At 43.3% G+C, this 16557-nt stretch overlaps 1 protein-coding gene across 4 annotated transcripts in view; it reads right to left on the bottom strand.

Annotated features, from left to right (window-relative positions):
- The window catches only part of CHTF18 (chromosome transmission fidelity factor 18), a 122120-nt gene that overhangs the window by 23353 nt on the left and 82210 nt on the right, over positions 1 to 16557 (bottom strand). For all 4 annotated transcript variants that reach the window (XM_073636435.1, XM_073636433.1, XM_073636434.1 and 1 more), the window contains exons 17-18: positions 13027 to 13176; positions 616 to 746 (exon numbers count right to left, since the gene is read on the bottom strand). In XM_073636435.1, coding sequence (XP_073492536.1) covers positions 616 to 746; positions 13027 to 13176 — 281 coding nt within the window. The remainder of the gene's footprint in view (positions 1 to 615; positions 747 to 13026; positions 13177 to 16557) is intronic.

The raw sequence follows: 16557 nt of genomic DNA on the forward strand, positions 1-16557 counted from the left end.
GGATCAGACCACCAATTGTTCTCTATGGGGCAGCGGATGTCGTGTATCCGCTGACACCCACTGGCATCCGATCAGGTCTGCTAAAAACAGATGGATGGGGATACGTTCGCCATCAATATGGACTGGTCACCCGCCTGTTCAGCGGGGATCAGCAGAGCGATACCCCGCTGAACAGGCAGTTCTCCATCTAAAAAAAAATACAGGGGGTCCCCTAGTTACAAACATCCGACTTACAAACGACTCCTACTTACAAACGGAGGGAGACAACAGGAAGTGAGAGGAAATCTACCCCTAGGAAGGGAAATTCACTCCTGTAATTATGTAGTGCAAACAATACAATGAAGCGATAATCAAAGTATATACCTAAACAGAAATGTAATAATTGCACCAATCAGCTGCAGGAGTCCTCTGGAAAAAAGAGCTGATGAGTGAAAATCTTAGCAAGTTTTTGGGGGATGCACAATCCTTACCAACTAAAGTCTGCTGTAGAGGGTTTAAAAATCTAATTTTAGGGTAAAACAAGTTGTCAGTCCAATCTTATAAAAGGAGTGTAGGCTGTAAAAGTAGCAGGGTGGACAACAGTAGGCATCTGTGCAAGAATGACATCATACTCACGGGTCCAGCTTGTAAACATATTGTCCGTCCATGGTGCGCTCCTGGTGGTAGGTCAGGTTATAGGCCAGCATTGTATTAATTAATTCCGCCAACTGCTGCTTCTCTTTCATGCTGTACAGCTGTGTGTTCACCTGCAGGAACAGAACATAAAAACCGTCAGTACCAATACACAGACTACATAATGTAGACGGCATGAACACGTCTTTGGATCAAAACAGAACAATTTTCTCTGCTACATATATCACATGAGTGGATATGACCTATGGCCATTTCCACTGCCTTGTGATATCGGGGCTATGGCAAAGACGTAAAACAAAGAATGTGTAGGCAGCGGTGCAGAATGACCTCGTCCTTTAGTCACCTGCGCCGCTGCCTACACACTTTGATGTTTACATCTCCCCCTGGCCCTGAATGAGTCATTTATTAGGCAGCTGTGGCAGACCTGCAGCATTCAGTCAGTCATTCTGTACCTGGGCTTCCACTTCAAAAGCGAAATAATACATTTCAGCCATTCAGGGCCAGGGGAGAGGTAAACAAAAGCCTACACACATTTCGGACCATATGGACAAACATGCATATGACCGTAAGAGTAGAGATGCACTACGAAACACTTTTTTTGTGGGATCTTGAAGCCAGCAGGATCCTTTGTAGAGTTCTATACCGATATACATGAGGCCTTACAGTAGTGATCAGAATGCCACCCTTACAGACGGAGGTGGAATTTTGCAGGGACCATCAGATCAGAAGTCCATGAGCAAAAGCTCAAGTGATCCCTAGCAACCTCTGGGAGGAACCCTATGACCCCCACAGAAACCTGGCTGTGAATGGCTGTTTTATAGGCACATAGTTGTTTAAAGAGGTGCCCCCACCCCCCCCCCAAAAAAAAAATCTAATTTCCTTTTAGTAAATTTTTGCAATTTAAATAATTTGATACACCAGTGGAAAGAGCTCTCCAACTGCATAAGAACTATCTGCATTGCCCCAAAATTTACATACATTTTAACTTGAGTTCCCACAGCACCTGTCCTAGCTTTTGAGAGGAAATCCCTCTCTGCGTGATGGACTTTATTTTACATTGCAGGGAATGAAAGAGGAAATGTGAGAGGAATTCTAACATTAAAAAAATAAATAAATAAAGCAGTGAGGGATTCAGAGAAAAAAAAAAAAAAAAAAAAAAAAAAAAAAAGCAGTGAGGGATTCAGAGAAAAAAAAAAAAAAATCAAATAATTTTTTTAATCACCTATGTAGATGCAACATTGATCTGATGCTGCATCTGTCCACCCGCCACCTCTACACAGAGAACTGAGCAATCAGAGACTGCTTATTGCTCAGTTCTCGGGTCTGCTCTGAGAACACTGTTAGTCATCACTCGGAGCTCGAGTATGGAGATTATGCCTTAGGCTTAAAGGAGGAGTTCCCATTTAAAAAAAAAAAAAAAAACTCAAAGTCTCAGCTACAAATACTGCAGCTGCTGACTTTTAATAATCGGACACTTACCTGTCCCAGGGTCCAGCAATGCGGGGGATAGAAGCCCCGCTCGTCTCCCCCTCCGTTCGGCGGCGCCGGCATTGCAACTGTGGGCACCCGGCTGTGGCTTCACAGCCAAGCACCCACAGCGCAGCGCGCCGTGATTGGCCGCTCAGTCGTCTGGGACCTATAATGTGTCCCAGATGATTGACTAGAGGGAGGGGAAAGAGCTGAGCCCTTCCTGCGCCGAGGAGAAGTGATGTCACCAGCCCAGGCACTGAAGGAGGGAGACTATGAGGGACCCCCCCTAGCAACAGTCATTTAGAGGTGAGTTAAAAAATGTTTCCAAATGTTAATTTTTTTTTTTTTTTTTTAGGCACATTCATGCACTTTTTTTTTTTTTTGGTGGAACACCACTTTAAAGTGATTGTAAAGGCTTGTTTTTTTTTTTTAAAACAACAAACATGTTATACATGCCACCTCTGGGCAGTTGGTTTTGCACAGAGCAGCCTGGACCCTCCTCTTCTCGGGTCCCTCTTCTGTGCTCCTAGTCCCTCCCTCCTTTGAGTGCCCCTCCGCCAGCAGCTTGCTACAGGGGGCACCCAAGCTGAGTCAGAGCTCAGTGTATCCATTCAGACATGGAGCCCTGACCTGGCCCTGCCCCCTCTCTCCCCTGATTGGCTGACTGATTTTGACAGCCACGGGAGCCAATGGTGCCGCTGCTCTGTCTCAGCCAATCAGGAGGGGTGTCCTGGATGGCTGAGGGTATTGTGGACATCACTGGAGAGAGAAGGGGCTCAGGTAGGCAATAAGGGGGGTGCTGGGGGGCTGCTACACACAGTTTTTTTTAATCTTAATGCATAGAATGCATTATGATAAAAAAAAAAACCTTCTGCCTTTACAACACCTTTAAGAGATACTAGAAATAATAGGGTATCATTTTGTGAGACTGGGGGGCCGATTTACTAAAGGCAAATAGACTGCGCACTTTGGAAAGTGCAGTTGCTCCAGAGCATAGTAAATGAGGAAGGCTTCACTTTACAAAGAATACCCAATCACATGCAAGGAAAAAAAAAAACTAAACAAAAAAACACAGCATTTTTGCTTGAGCATGATGGAAGTCAGCAGAGCTCTCCCTCATTTACTAAGCTCTGGAGCAACTGCACTTTCAAAAGTGCAGTCTAGTTGCCTTTAGTAAATCAACCCCAATATCCACCAAAAACTATTACTTCTGGGTGGACTGACCCTTTAAAGCTAGCTGCAAGAAAGAAAAAACGAAGTTATGAGTGCTGAAGTACTTTGTATCGCTCATCTTTGAATGAGGGCCGGGAAAATGTAAGGGGTAAAACGCACAAGCTGGGGAGGCGGAGGGGGAAGGTATAGATTTCCTGTTTACAAACACTTATCGACCATCAATTATTCATGAAGGAAAGTGAGCAGACACAGGCAGCGCTTCCAAACATCGATCTAGGAGGAGCTGGTAACATTTTTCTTGAAGGAAACATATTGATCTTGGCATTCTATGTGCTCAGGCAGGTAAAGGGCATATATTAGATGTGTCAGACCACGGCTTTCACAGTCGTCGCCAATGACAGAGCTCCTGAAATGTATCCTTTTAACACTTGGCTTTCGCTGGCAGCCAACACCTCGAAGATAGATTACAAAATCGCAGCAGAACTACAGGGACTTGACACGCGTACATGCATGGCTCTAGCAATGCTCAGATCAGAAGGCTCTCCTGTGATCTACACACTGGGGAGGGGGGTCATTTATGTAAAGCCAACGTTTAATCTCCGATTACATTTTTGCCTTCCCTGGCTCCTCCTTTCCCCTCAAATATATTAAGTAAAAACTCTATATTCATTACGTTCCTTATTTTAGACTCTGACATCATCATTCCGTTTCTTTGCTCCTCTACGCATTGCAGGTGGATCATAGCTGGCGGGAGGGGCCAGCGGGGTGCTGCTGTCCATCCAGGAAATGAGACCGACTCGGTCAGATTTGATTCTTGATCAAAGGAAGTTGCGGTATTATCAACACGTGATGCTGAGCCAATCCAAGCTGACGTCCAATCCACGAAAGGTGCAGGCAAGGGACAGAAAGGCTGGGAAGGAAAGAGTTATGCCTCGTACACACGATCGGATTGTTGGCCAACAAAACCGTGGAATTTTGTCCGAAGGGCGTTGGCCCAAACTTGTCTTGCATACACACGGCCACACAATTGTTGGCCAACAATTAAGAAAGTAGTGACATACTACGTGGTTTTTCAGCTCTTTAGGGCCACCCTTTGGGCTCCTTCTGGTAATTTTATTTTAGTAGAAGTTGGGCGAGTGTTGATTCGTGCTTTTCTTTTTGTGTTTTTCATTTTGTGCTTTTCAGTTCATTTCTGAACGGCCGTTCATCAACCAGCCATGTTGCGGAGGAGATAACGTGTTATTTATTATTGGCCTTGGAGTTATTGCTTTGACATTATTGTTTTGGTTGAATAAGGATTTGATTTGGTATATTTTCTATATTTTTGCACAATAAAAAAATTGTGTAATATAATACATGGCTATGTGTTATACTTTAATTAACCCTTGCATGACTAAGCCTATTTTTGAAATTTGGTGTTTACAAGTTAAAATCCGTATTTTTTGCTAGAAAATTACTTAGAACCCCCAAACATTATATATATTTTTTTAGCACAAAATCTAGAGAATAAAATGGAGATTGTTGCAATATTTTTTATCACACGGTATTTGTGCAGCTGTATTTTAATACGCAAATTTTTGGGAAAAGGGACACTTTCATGAATTTAAAAAAATCCAAACAGTAAAGTTACCCCAATTTTTTTATATAATGTGAAAGATGATGTTACGCCGAGTAAATAGATACCAAACATGTCATGCTTTATAATTGCATGCACTCGAGGAATGGCGACAAAACTACAGTACCTAAGAATTTCCATAGGCGACGCTTTAATTTTTTTTTTTTTACGGTTACCAGGTTAGAGTTACAGAGGAGGTCTAGTGCTAGAATTAGATTGCGGCGATACCTCACATGTGCGATTTGAACACCGTTCACATATGCGGGCGTGACTTCCGTATGCATTTTCTTTGCTGTGCGAGCTTGCAGGGACGCTTTAAAAATTTTTTCTTATTTATTTTATATTTATAAATTGTGTTTAAAAAAACATTTTTTTTTTTTTGATGACTTTTATTGCTGTCACAAGGAATGTAAACATCCCTTGTGACAGTAATAGGTGGTGACAGGTATTCTTTATGGAGGAATCGGGGGTCTAAAAGACCCCCGATCCCTCCTCTGCACTTCAAAGTATTCAGATCGCCGAAAACGGAGATTCTGAATACCGTGCATTTCTTTTAAAACAGGCGCCATTGGCAGCCGAGTAAACGGGAAGTGACGTCATGACGTCGCTTTCGTGTTTACGATTAGGAGGCTGGAACGAAGCCGCCCACGGCTTCGTTCTAGCCCACCCCCAGCCGCCGGAGGCAGCCGATTGGTCATCGGGCCTCCCGATGGAACAGGAGGCCTGGTAAGAGCGGTGGGAGGGGTGGACATCCAACATAGTTGTATCTTTGATCTTAAAAACTACGGGATAATGGTGTTGTGGTAACTTGCCCAAATAAAAAAAAAAAAAACCCCATAATATTATTCTTGATATCACTAGAAAAAAAAAAGCCTTTGAAAATTCATTTGCAATAACCCCATCAGTATCACCAGCAAAGCAGCTTCATTATTATCCCATAAAAGAAGAAGAGAATTGTGCGCTGCATTTCGAGATTTCATAATTTGCAGCATCACAAATGTTAATTCTCCATTACGAACGCTAGTTTACAAGACCGACCGCTTCTGGCTCGTCCTTGCTTCCGAGCATGCATGTTTGTACTTTGGACTTTTGTTCAACGGACTTGTGTACACACGCTCAGACAATCCGACAACAGACATTTGTCCGTGGAAAATTTGAGAACCTGCTAGCCAACATTTGTTGGTGGAAAGTCTGACAACAATTGTCCGATGGAGCATACACACGGTCGGACTTACCGCCAACAGCCTGACATCGAACATTTCCCGTCAGAAAGTCCAATCGTGTGTATGGGGCTTTAGATGTTGCTCGAAATCTACTAAGGAAATGGAGGAGAGCTCTGTCTGGACTTGCTGCAGCTAATGTAGCACACTGAGAAGCTCACAGCGTGCAGTTAAAAAAAAAAAAATCACAGCTAGCTCGGTTCACACTACTTTGACCTGTAAGTCATGCGACTTTGCCAGGCGACTTCAGTACTACTTTGAGTATGCGACTTTGAAGCAAGGGAGGGGTTGCACCGCAGGGAATGCCTGTAATGTCAGATCCAAATCACATCAATATAGATGAGGATCAGACTTCCATTAAAGTCTATGGGCACAAGTCGGATAGAAGTCACCTTGAAGCAGTACAGGAACCTTTTCTAACGTTGAAGTGACTTCAGTAATGCTAATTAGGTCAGTTCTCATTGACTAACATGGGATTTCACATGTCATGCGACTTGGGGTCCCTAAAGGGCCTGTACAGCTGTGCAAGACTGGAGGTCAGCTTTAGGCCTTACACCATGTGCAGAGATGCGAGGTTTTTCTGCACCCGTCTCTGCAAGGACACACAAAAAACAATTGCTCTCTAGGTGCCCTGTTCACACTACAACGCTGGTATCACATGCAGATTTTTTTTTCTGCGTGTAAATCTGCAATGTGTATGCACTATTCTGCACATAAAAAAAAAAAATAACTGATGAGACATCAATGTTTTGGTGTGAACAGGGTACATAGAAAGCAATTGTTTTCTTTGTGCCCTTGCAGAGATTATTAAGTTACCTATTTCTGCACAGAAAAAAAAAACTCATGTGACAACAGTGTTACAGTGTGAACAGAGCAGTTCCTGCACAGCGCAGCCATCTCCAGTGTGGGCATCTGAAGCCACAATGTCCTTCCTGGATTCCGTGCATGCTGGCTACCTAGCATGCACCAGCTGATCTCGCGCATGTGTGGTGCAATCTTGGTCAGCTTGCCACGCCAAGCTGACCAACATTTTCCATAGACGCCAATGTTATGGGAGCAGTGCCATGCCAAGCTGACCAAGATCTCCCAGGAGCCAATGCAAAACTGGAAATGAGGTCCGGGGCCGCTAAAGGAGGAAGTGAAATTAGACATAGGCTATATGGCTAATATGCATATCTTTAGCAGAGTTGCACGACAGCGTCAGCAATTTAAATGTATGAGAACTGTGCTGGACAGCAGCAAGAATCAGCAAACGCAGGAAAACTATCAAGTATGGTCAGTGATGAGCACTGGCACAGAACTGTGACTTTATTACTGGTAAAAGTTCAACTTATCAGGTGACGGATCTACCATAAGTAATAAAGGAAGAACAAGGTGAAAACAGGCCAAGAGAAAGGCCTGTGCTCTGCATGTGGGGGCTAGCACTTTAAGTCTAAAAATGAGTTCTCAGTCTAATTGCTTTGGCCCTTGGCTCACCCGGAGACACAGATTAAATTGCTTTTTCGTTGACTTCAATCACAATTAAATTAAAAGGATATGAGCCTAGGGCTTACGGACCTAAATAAAGAACAAAAAGGAAAATAACCTCAGACCCGGGAGGAGACGATGACCTTGCCTGACACCTCGAGATTCAAGAGAATGCAATGGACAACAAACACTGTCAGGCTTTGTAGAAGTCAATGGAGTCTCAAGGGCAAACGCAACACACCGAGTTACACCACGGAGGAAAGAAAACACTGCTAGGAAGACATTTCTAAACAGTCAAGCCTGAAGTTGTGTGACTTCCAGCCATTGTTCGTTTTATATGCTCAAGCAGGCCAGCTCTGGTGTGATACATGTTACTGGACAGTCATTTATAAAACTACTTTGTTAGCTGGACTTTGTTAGCTTGAGGTTTTTTTTTTTTTTAGTTTTTAGATCGAAAACAGAAGCAGCCACTGTTGGCTTGTTTATGGAAGATGCACGTTCTGAGGATGGATATTGCAATTAGAAGGGAAACAACAGACAGACTATCCAGCCAACACAGTAAACGTGTAAAGCAAAAAAAGCCATTCAGCTTTGCTTAAACACAGTGATGTTATAATCCAGATGTGGGATGCTCGTTTGCCTGTTTCTCAATGTTTTTGCTGTGAAACTTCCTCTTTTTTATTTGCAATATTCCCACCCTGATTCAACAGTCAGGTTGCTCAGTAAATGTGATAAACGTCATCACGCTGACACATCAGCTTTCCTGTATGTGAGACACTGTGGATATGAGGGGGGCGAGCCTATCGGCACCTCATCGGGAAGCCCACCTGCTGAACCAGGAAGAGCTGGCGGGCCTTTGGATGATATTAGAAAGAACATGTCAGCGCAAGAAAGAGCTGTGACTGGGCATGAGAGGATATCAGTGCGACATTGCTGGATCCACTGGATGGGTGAGTATCTGAAATGTGCAGATACCATCGTAGCCTCCCTGGCGGTTTTCCCCGAGTGTGGCTCGGGGTTAAAATTCAGGACCATTAGCGGTAACCCCGAACCACACTCGGGATTACATCGCAGGATCCTGGTGTGGCTTTACTTACCTTGTCCCCGGGATCCTGCGATGTCCCCCGCTGTATCTGCGGGCTCCGTCCTCCTCCGAAGCCTCTCCGTGCCAGGCTCCATTCCCTGCGAGTGGCGCGACGCACGGGGGCGGAGCCTGGCGGCAAATTCAAAAAATTGTAAAAACATAACACATACAGTACTGTAATCTTACAGATTACAGTACTGTATGAAATTATTTCACATCCCTTTTGTCCCCAGTGCTTTGTCCTATGCCCTGCATGCAGTTTTATGTTATATATACTGTTCTTTCTGCCTGGAAACTGGAGATTGTCCATAGCAACCAAAAAGTGTCCCTTTATGTCAAAAGTGGCTTTAGACCAGCTAGAAAACAGCGATAGTAAATTAGAACACTTGCAGAATTGAGCGATAGTGAATCGTGGGGAAATTTTATTTATTTTTTTTTTTTAATTATTTATTTTTATTTATTATATTATAATTTATGTTTTTGTGTTTCAAACTTTATCATACCCGGGATATCTACTAGACTCTTGTTTGGACAGATTTAAGTGTGTTATTGTTAAGAATTACAGACCTACAATATAAAACGCCAAATTTCCATGCAAAATAATTGTACCGCTTTCAGCACCTAAAATCCGAAATAATCATCCTGCCAGGGAGGTTAAAAAGGGGTTGTAAAGGTTTTTTTTTTTTTTTTTTTAAATAACAAAAATTGTCATACTTGCCTCCTCTGTGCAAGACTTCCAGCTCCCCCCCCCCCCCCCCCCCCCAAAAAAAAAAAAAAAACAGATACAATGCACACTTTAGGATTGGTTAAAAACCACCAAAACCTTTTTCTGTAAGCAGAGACCCTGGACAATAGAATTGTGGTTGTTACAATTTTATGTCACATGATATTAGTGCATATCTCTTTATTAAACCTATATTTTCATTAAAAAAAAAGTAAATAATTACTAAAAGTTAATTTAAGTACACACAAGAACACCACTCAACTTTTGGTAAAATATAAAAAAGATAAGTAAACAGATACCAAGGTTGTAAAGCCCCGATATTGCTCACACCAGCGAATGGGTGACAAACGTCGATATCCAAGACTGTCCATAGACAAAACTTTTAAAAGTCAGGTCATCAGTTTGGAGTTACCTGCAGATAATGGCTCTAGATTTATTGCTTTCACTCCAGCATGTGCATCATTGTGATTGGGCGGCTTTACAAATTCACTTGCAGCAGAATTCTGACAGCTGGTTGAACAAATGTAAACATACTATAGCAGCTAGAAGTGTGCCTAAGTAAGCATTACTTCTCTGGCAGCAAAAGGGTTGAACGATACAACAAAAACAGGTTTTACTAGGATGTTCAGCTTCAACCCTAAGATTTTCCCCATAATACTTTAATACCATTGGGATGTCCTCAGTCTGAAGGCCAGCGTTGTTCAACTCATCTGAGTCCAGGTCACCCTGGACCTGTCCCCAGCCTGTAGCTAGACAGTAAAAGAAAAGCAGCACAGTGATAAACTCACATCTCTGAATCTCCTCACATCATAGCACAGCATGCTTTTAGCATTTTCACAAACGAATTAGCTCCTTGTACCGCTTCTCCTTTCTGCAGTCCTGCTGTATAGATAGCAGTCGCAAGAGGCCGATACCAAGCAAAAATTCAGGTATCTTCATTTCTGTAACAGGTCATGGGGTTCATTTGCACTACTTGTGATTTGCCTAAAGTATGCTGCACTAGGTAGGTGGTGCCTCCTTGGCATTTTAAAGACTTCGACGTCTTTGCTGTGACCAAAAAAGTTCTCTGGCTTATGTTTTATTATACCAGGAAGACAATTGCCCTACACTGAACTCACACCAAGGTACTACATATTCATTTATTGGAAAAAAAATGATTAATCAATACCTGCTCCTATATAAACTGACGTATAAGGCCAGGAGTTGACCTAGGAAATTTTACAAGATCTGGGGTCCTTGGTTGGACACTCAGGATACCAGTGATTCTATGCTTCCACCGATACCTGACCCAGTATGAACATTTTTGTTTCTCTCTATTCTTTGTGTATAACTGGCACCACCACAGCCCCATTCGCCCTTTTGTTACCACAGCGCACAGGGAATTAAGATTACAGTCCACGTGTTTGAATTGTCCTTACTGTGAATACAGGTGAAAATAAGGTTATGAAGCCTTTAGGCCTTCGCGGGATCTCCGGTTTTGTTTTCTCTTAATAGAAAACAGGGAATGGAGATCCTTCTCAGTGTTCCTTTTTTTTTTCTGCTTATAGGGGGTTTTTGTGTTTCGTCTGATAACAAAATGATCTTTTCAATGCATTCACATAAGGGCCCTGCACATGGGCTGAATATCGGGGGGTACATTCTGTTCGTGTGTACACCAGCCAGTCCGGCTTCTATCGAAGGGGCGTGACCAATAAAGGTCTGCCGATCGGCATCTAATCAGCGCTCTCTGGTGTGTTCTGCCAGGGGGTGGGGGGCGCCTCTATCAGAACCAAATAGTTTAGGGGGAAAATTCGCTGTACTAACATCAGATTGTTAGTGCAGCGGATGCTATCAAGCTCTTCAGGGTTTTTTAATTCAGCCCACTGGGTTGAACGATAAAAAAAATAATAGTGTGCCCCAAGCTTCAGGTATGCCGGTTTGTCTTGTCCTTCAAAAATAACATTGTGTAGCATGATCTTTTGTGGAATACAATTACTTTTTATTTACAACTATTGCAATGTTTGTGGATGCATACTTATTTTTACTGATCATGCTTAATAAACTCAGTATAAAAAAAAAACAAAACAGGATTTCTGTACTCATTGTAAAATCCTTTTCTTGCAGTCCACTGAGGGACATTGGAAGTCTTAAATCTTCAGGCTGAACTGAACAAAAAAAAATATGAAGAGCAGAGTACAATGACCGCCTCCTACTACCAGCATGCCTCACTTCTGAAGATAAGCAGTACCGGGACCATGACCATAAGCACAGAGTGATGGGACCTTTGTGCCCTAAGGAAACATTTTTTTAAAAAGAAAATCAAATTTTCATTTAGTCTATTGAAGAATGCTAAAAGCAGCAACATCCACACACATAGGACACCCAACATTAGAGGTGATTCATTTTTCCAAAGCAAGTACACCTTTGCAAACTGGTACAGACTAGTATGCCATGGTTTTTCTTTTCCCTCATTCAGGTAATGTGACCCAAGTGCTCACGGAGTGGAGCAGAGGCAAGAATTTTGCCAAGGCACACCTGAAGAAACCCTGGTTGAAAAAGGCTGCTCTAAAACAGAAGCCCAGATATTTGCCTAACATGACACTAGAAATCCTTCATGTGGATTTCAACTTTAGCCTAAAGGATCTACTGATATATATCAGGGACTCTCTAGGTATGATCATTTAAAGTGGCGGTTCTTTAATAGATATTCATTTATTATTCAATATAACTTTGGATTCACATGTGCATATAGTGGAGAAATCTTACATAAGCGTTTTTCATTTATTATTATTATTATAGCATATTTTAAGGGAGATAATAAAGTGTGTTTTTATTGACGAGAAGGTTTGTGCGGACATTTTATTTTTTGTACAAATATTTTTTATTCAAAATTTAAAAAGAACAGGCATATATATAAACTGCCAACGCAGGGGCTCAGAGTGGCAACACAACACAGGGAAAACTTAATCTACAAAACAAAAAGAACAGTTTTGGTTAGTGGTGGTCAGTGTCTTAAATGTGCCAAGTTTAGAATGTTGAGGCGGGGTCCAGGAAATTCTGTAAAGATATGTTAAACCTGAACCAGTTAAGTCCCTGCTAGTAATGCAATTTAAGTACGCACTCAGAGTGCAATGTCACCACAAAGAAGACAAAATGAGGCATGAGCCCCGAAAGGTAAGAGGAAGGAGAAAATGAAAAAAAACAAAACAAAAGGAAAAAGAAAGGGGAATTCAGGGCTAAGTCAACAGGAAGAAAGGGAAGAGAGGAAGGCATGGAAAGTATATGGACTCGGGATCGTCAGGTAGGTCAGCCATATATGTCCGATGCTTGCTGGAGGAAGCGAGGGGAAGGCGTATTGGAGCCTGTGTGGATATTTTTAATATTTAATTCATACTAAGGGGGGGGGGGGGGGGGGTAGAGTTCAACCACTATTGACAGAGCAAAGTTTTGTCCAGGAGTTCATAGTTATACCTAAGTGAGCTCCCCTACGTGGTAAGCATTTGTTGGCCAGTGAGGGTGTATGCTAATCATTTCCTTTTGTTTTGGCTATATACTATAGTTGCAAAGTAGGAGAAATTGCCAAGATCAGAACATTGATTTTGTGGAAATAAAAAAAACAAAGCAAAAAAAAAAAAACACAACTCCAAAAGCAAATACTCACAGGGCGCATCTTTGGTGAGATGACATCCAGCAGTAGGCAGAGGGCATCTAATACTAAGGCCTGAGGGCCCACACGTGTCCGAATATGTGGAGAGATTTCTGAGACCATTGAGTTAAGAATATTCTGCATCTGGTTCAGTTTGGACTGGGCCTGGAAGAACAAAGCAAAAACACAAATAAGCGCAGTTATTTTTTAAAGACTTGGAAAAAAAAGGGTAAAAATACTTTTTTCCCATGTTTTTCTGACAACTGAAAAGTATGAGTATAGTATAGATATAAAAATTACAGATATTACTACATTTTCCCAATGAAAACAGTCATTAGGACAAAGCGTAATAAAGGCATCAATAACCACCATAATGGGCTGTGTCTCTTTTCTCATACTTTGGTCCTGAGTGTTCATCATGTTCCGCCGCGGACAGGGGCGGGGGTGGCCCGTATTTATTCACCATCATACCTGGAACGGATGCCCACCACCGCGCCCAGCCTCCGACGATCATAGAGACTCCAGGGACCATCTGGTCCGCCGGAAATCTCTATGATCTACATCTGGCGCCGGCGGATCTACTCTCCGCCTCACCGATCGTAACGGTGAGTCGGAGCAAGCACCGAAGGGCGGCGGGGGGTGGGGGGGACGTCCCCTCTCACCTCCCATAGGAACGATCAAGCGGCGGAACGGCCGCTATGATCGTTCCTATGGTGTAGAGATTCGCCGGCTGAAACCGGCAATATCTGAATGATGTCTGTAACTACAGGCATCATTCAGATATACCTGCTCAAAGCCCAGGACGTCATATGACGTCCGTGGGCTGGAAGTGGTTAAACAGTGTATAATAACATAAAAATAACCAAAGTATTCTTGAAGCACTTTTCAGATATTGTCCTTAGTTTTAATGCCATAACTGATATCTCCAAAGACTGTCATCAAAACTCCCATTGAATCGATCAGCTGCCCAAGTTCCAGGAAGACAGACACTTGCAACCAGCATCTTAGGAGTGGGCTCACTTTTGCATTCCAAACTCACCCAAGAGCACCGCGATCTCCTTACTTTATAGCAGCAGCGCCTGAGCGCACTGAACATGCGTGGATCTGGAAAGCAGACGCACGCTCGCTCCTGTGACGGTTGAAGCAATAGCCCAACGTTTGGAGAGGCGGGATGCAGATAATCACATAGTTGGGAGTTTTTATAGCAGGCTTTGGAGAGGTCGGTCATGGTCTACTGATAAGGCATTTTATTTCACTATAGTGTGTTTTATTGAAAAGATGAAATTCTCATTTAACTACAAGCATGTCTTTGGAGTGTGGAAAGAAACACCAAAAAAACCAGCCGATCTAACAGAAGTTAAAGTGGAAGTCCATGCTAAAACTAAAATCCCTGCATCTATAGACACCCATGATCTAACCTATCTAGCCCTGTAAAGAAAAAAAAAAATAGGATTTTTTAAAACAGCTTACCTGTAAAATCCTTTTCTTTCGAAGGACATCACGGGACACAGAGCCACAGTAATTACTGATGGGTTATATAGGCATCACTGGTGATTGGACACTGGCACACCCTATCAGGAAGTTCAACGCCCTATATAATCCCTCCCCCTTGCAGGGATACCTCAGTTTTGTAGCCAAGCAATATAGTGTATTAGAAGAGGGGCGGGACCTCTGTGTCCCGTGATGTCCTTCGAAAGAAAAGGATTTTACAGGTAAGCTGTTTTAAAAAATCCTATTTTCTTTCTCGAACATCACGGGACACAGAGCCACAGTAATTACTGATGGGATGTCCCAGAGCAATGCTACCTGAGGGGGGGGGACCACGACCAAGTAGGGTGCAATCAGACCTGAGGACACTGTACCGCTGCCTGCAGCACACTACGCCCAAAGGCGATATCCTCATGCCTTCTCACATCCACCTGATAGAATCTGGTGAATGTATGAACTAAAGACCAGGTTGCGGCCTTGCAGATTTGAGCCATAGAGGCCTGGTGATGCACTGCCCAAGAAGCACCAATAGCCCTTGTGGAATGTGCCCTGATCTGAAACGGAGGAATCTTCTGTTTCAAACCGTAAGCTTGAATGATCAACTGTCGAATCCATTTAGAAATGGTAGCTTTTGACGCTGCCTGTCCTCTATTGGGACCCTCTGGCAGCACAAACAAAACATCCGTCTTGCGGATCTGAGCAGTTGCCCCTAGATAGGCCTTAACTGCTCTTACTACATCCAACGAATGTAGAGATCTCTCTTCCGGAGAACAGGGATCTGGAAAAATGGAAGGTAGAACAATGTCTTGGTTTAAATGAAAATCAGAAACCACCTTCGGTAAAAAACTAGGATGAGGGCGTAGTACCACTCTATCCTTGTGTATAATCAAATAAGGCTCCTTACAGGAAAGAGCTGCTAATTCTGATACTCTTCTAGCAGAAGAGATGGCCACCAGAAAAATTAATTTCCTTGTCAACAAGACCAAAGGAATCTGACTTATTGGTTCAAAAGGCTGTTTCTGTAACACAGCCAGGACCAAATTCAAGTCCCAGGGGTTTAGGGGCGCTTTAACCGGAGGATTAAGACGCATCACCCCCTGCATAAAGTTTCGGACCAAAGAATGCGAAGCAAGTGGCCGCTGAAATAATACTGATAAAGCAGAAACCTGGCCCTTGATGGTACTCAAGCTTCAGCTTCATCTCTAATCCCATCTGTAGAAAATCAAGGATTCTACCTATGACATATTTCCTGGGATGCCAACCTCTGGATTCACACCAGGTTATATAAGCCTTCCAGACTCTATGATAAATCATCCTGGAAGCTGGCTTCCTTGCATTAATCAAGGTAGATATGACAGGACCTGAGAGCCCACGACTCTTCAGAACGTGGGTCTCAATAGCCAAACCGTCAAATTTAGCGTTTGTAAGGCAGGACGGAACACTGGACCTTGAGATAACAGGTCTGGGCGTACCGGTAGGGTCCACGGGGGAACCTACCGTCATCCTTACTATTTCTGCATACCAAGTCCTTCTGGGCCAAGCGGGGGCCACCAGAAGTACCGACTTCCTTTCCTGCCTGATCCTGCGAAGGAGTCGTGGTAGTAGCAGAATAGGCGGGAATGCGTAAATCAGTGAGAATCGATGCCACGGAATCACCAACGCATCCGTCCCGCATGCAAGAGGATCTTTTGTCCTTGCCACAAATCTGTCTATCTTTTTGTTGAATCGGGATGCAAAGAGATCTACATCTGGAACCCCCCATCTTTGGCATATGGCCCAAAAGACATCGGGATGCAGAGACCATTCCCCTGGAAGTAACTGCTGGCGACTTAGATAGTCCGCCTGCCAATTCTCTATTCCCGGGATGAAAACTGCCGATATGCATGGCACATGCATCTATGCCCAGACTAAGATCTGGTTCACCTCTTTTTGAGCAGCTCGGCTCCGGGTGCCTCCCTGATTGACATAAGCCACTGCTGTGGCATTGTCGGACTGGATCCTGACCGGACAAACCTGTAGCCTGATAGTCCAGGCCTTTAGAGCTAGATGTATCGCCCG

This window comes from Aquarana catesbeiana, linkage group LG06 (assembly GCF_042186555.1).
Source record: "Aquarana catesbeiana isolate 2022-GZ linkage group LG06, ASM4218655v1, whole genome shotgun sequence".
Classification (NCBI taxonomy): Eukaryota; Metazoa; Chordata; class Amphibia; order Anura; family Ranidae; genus Aquarana; species Aquarana catesbeiana.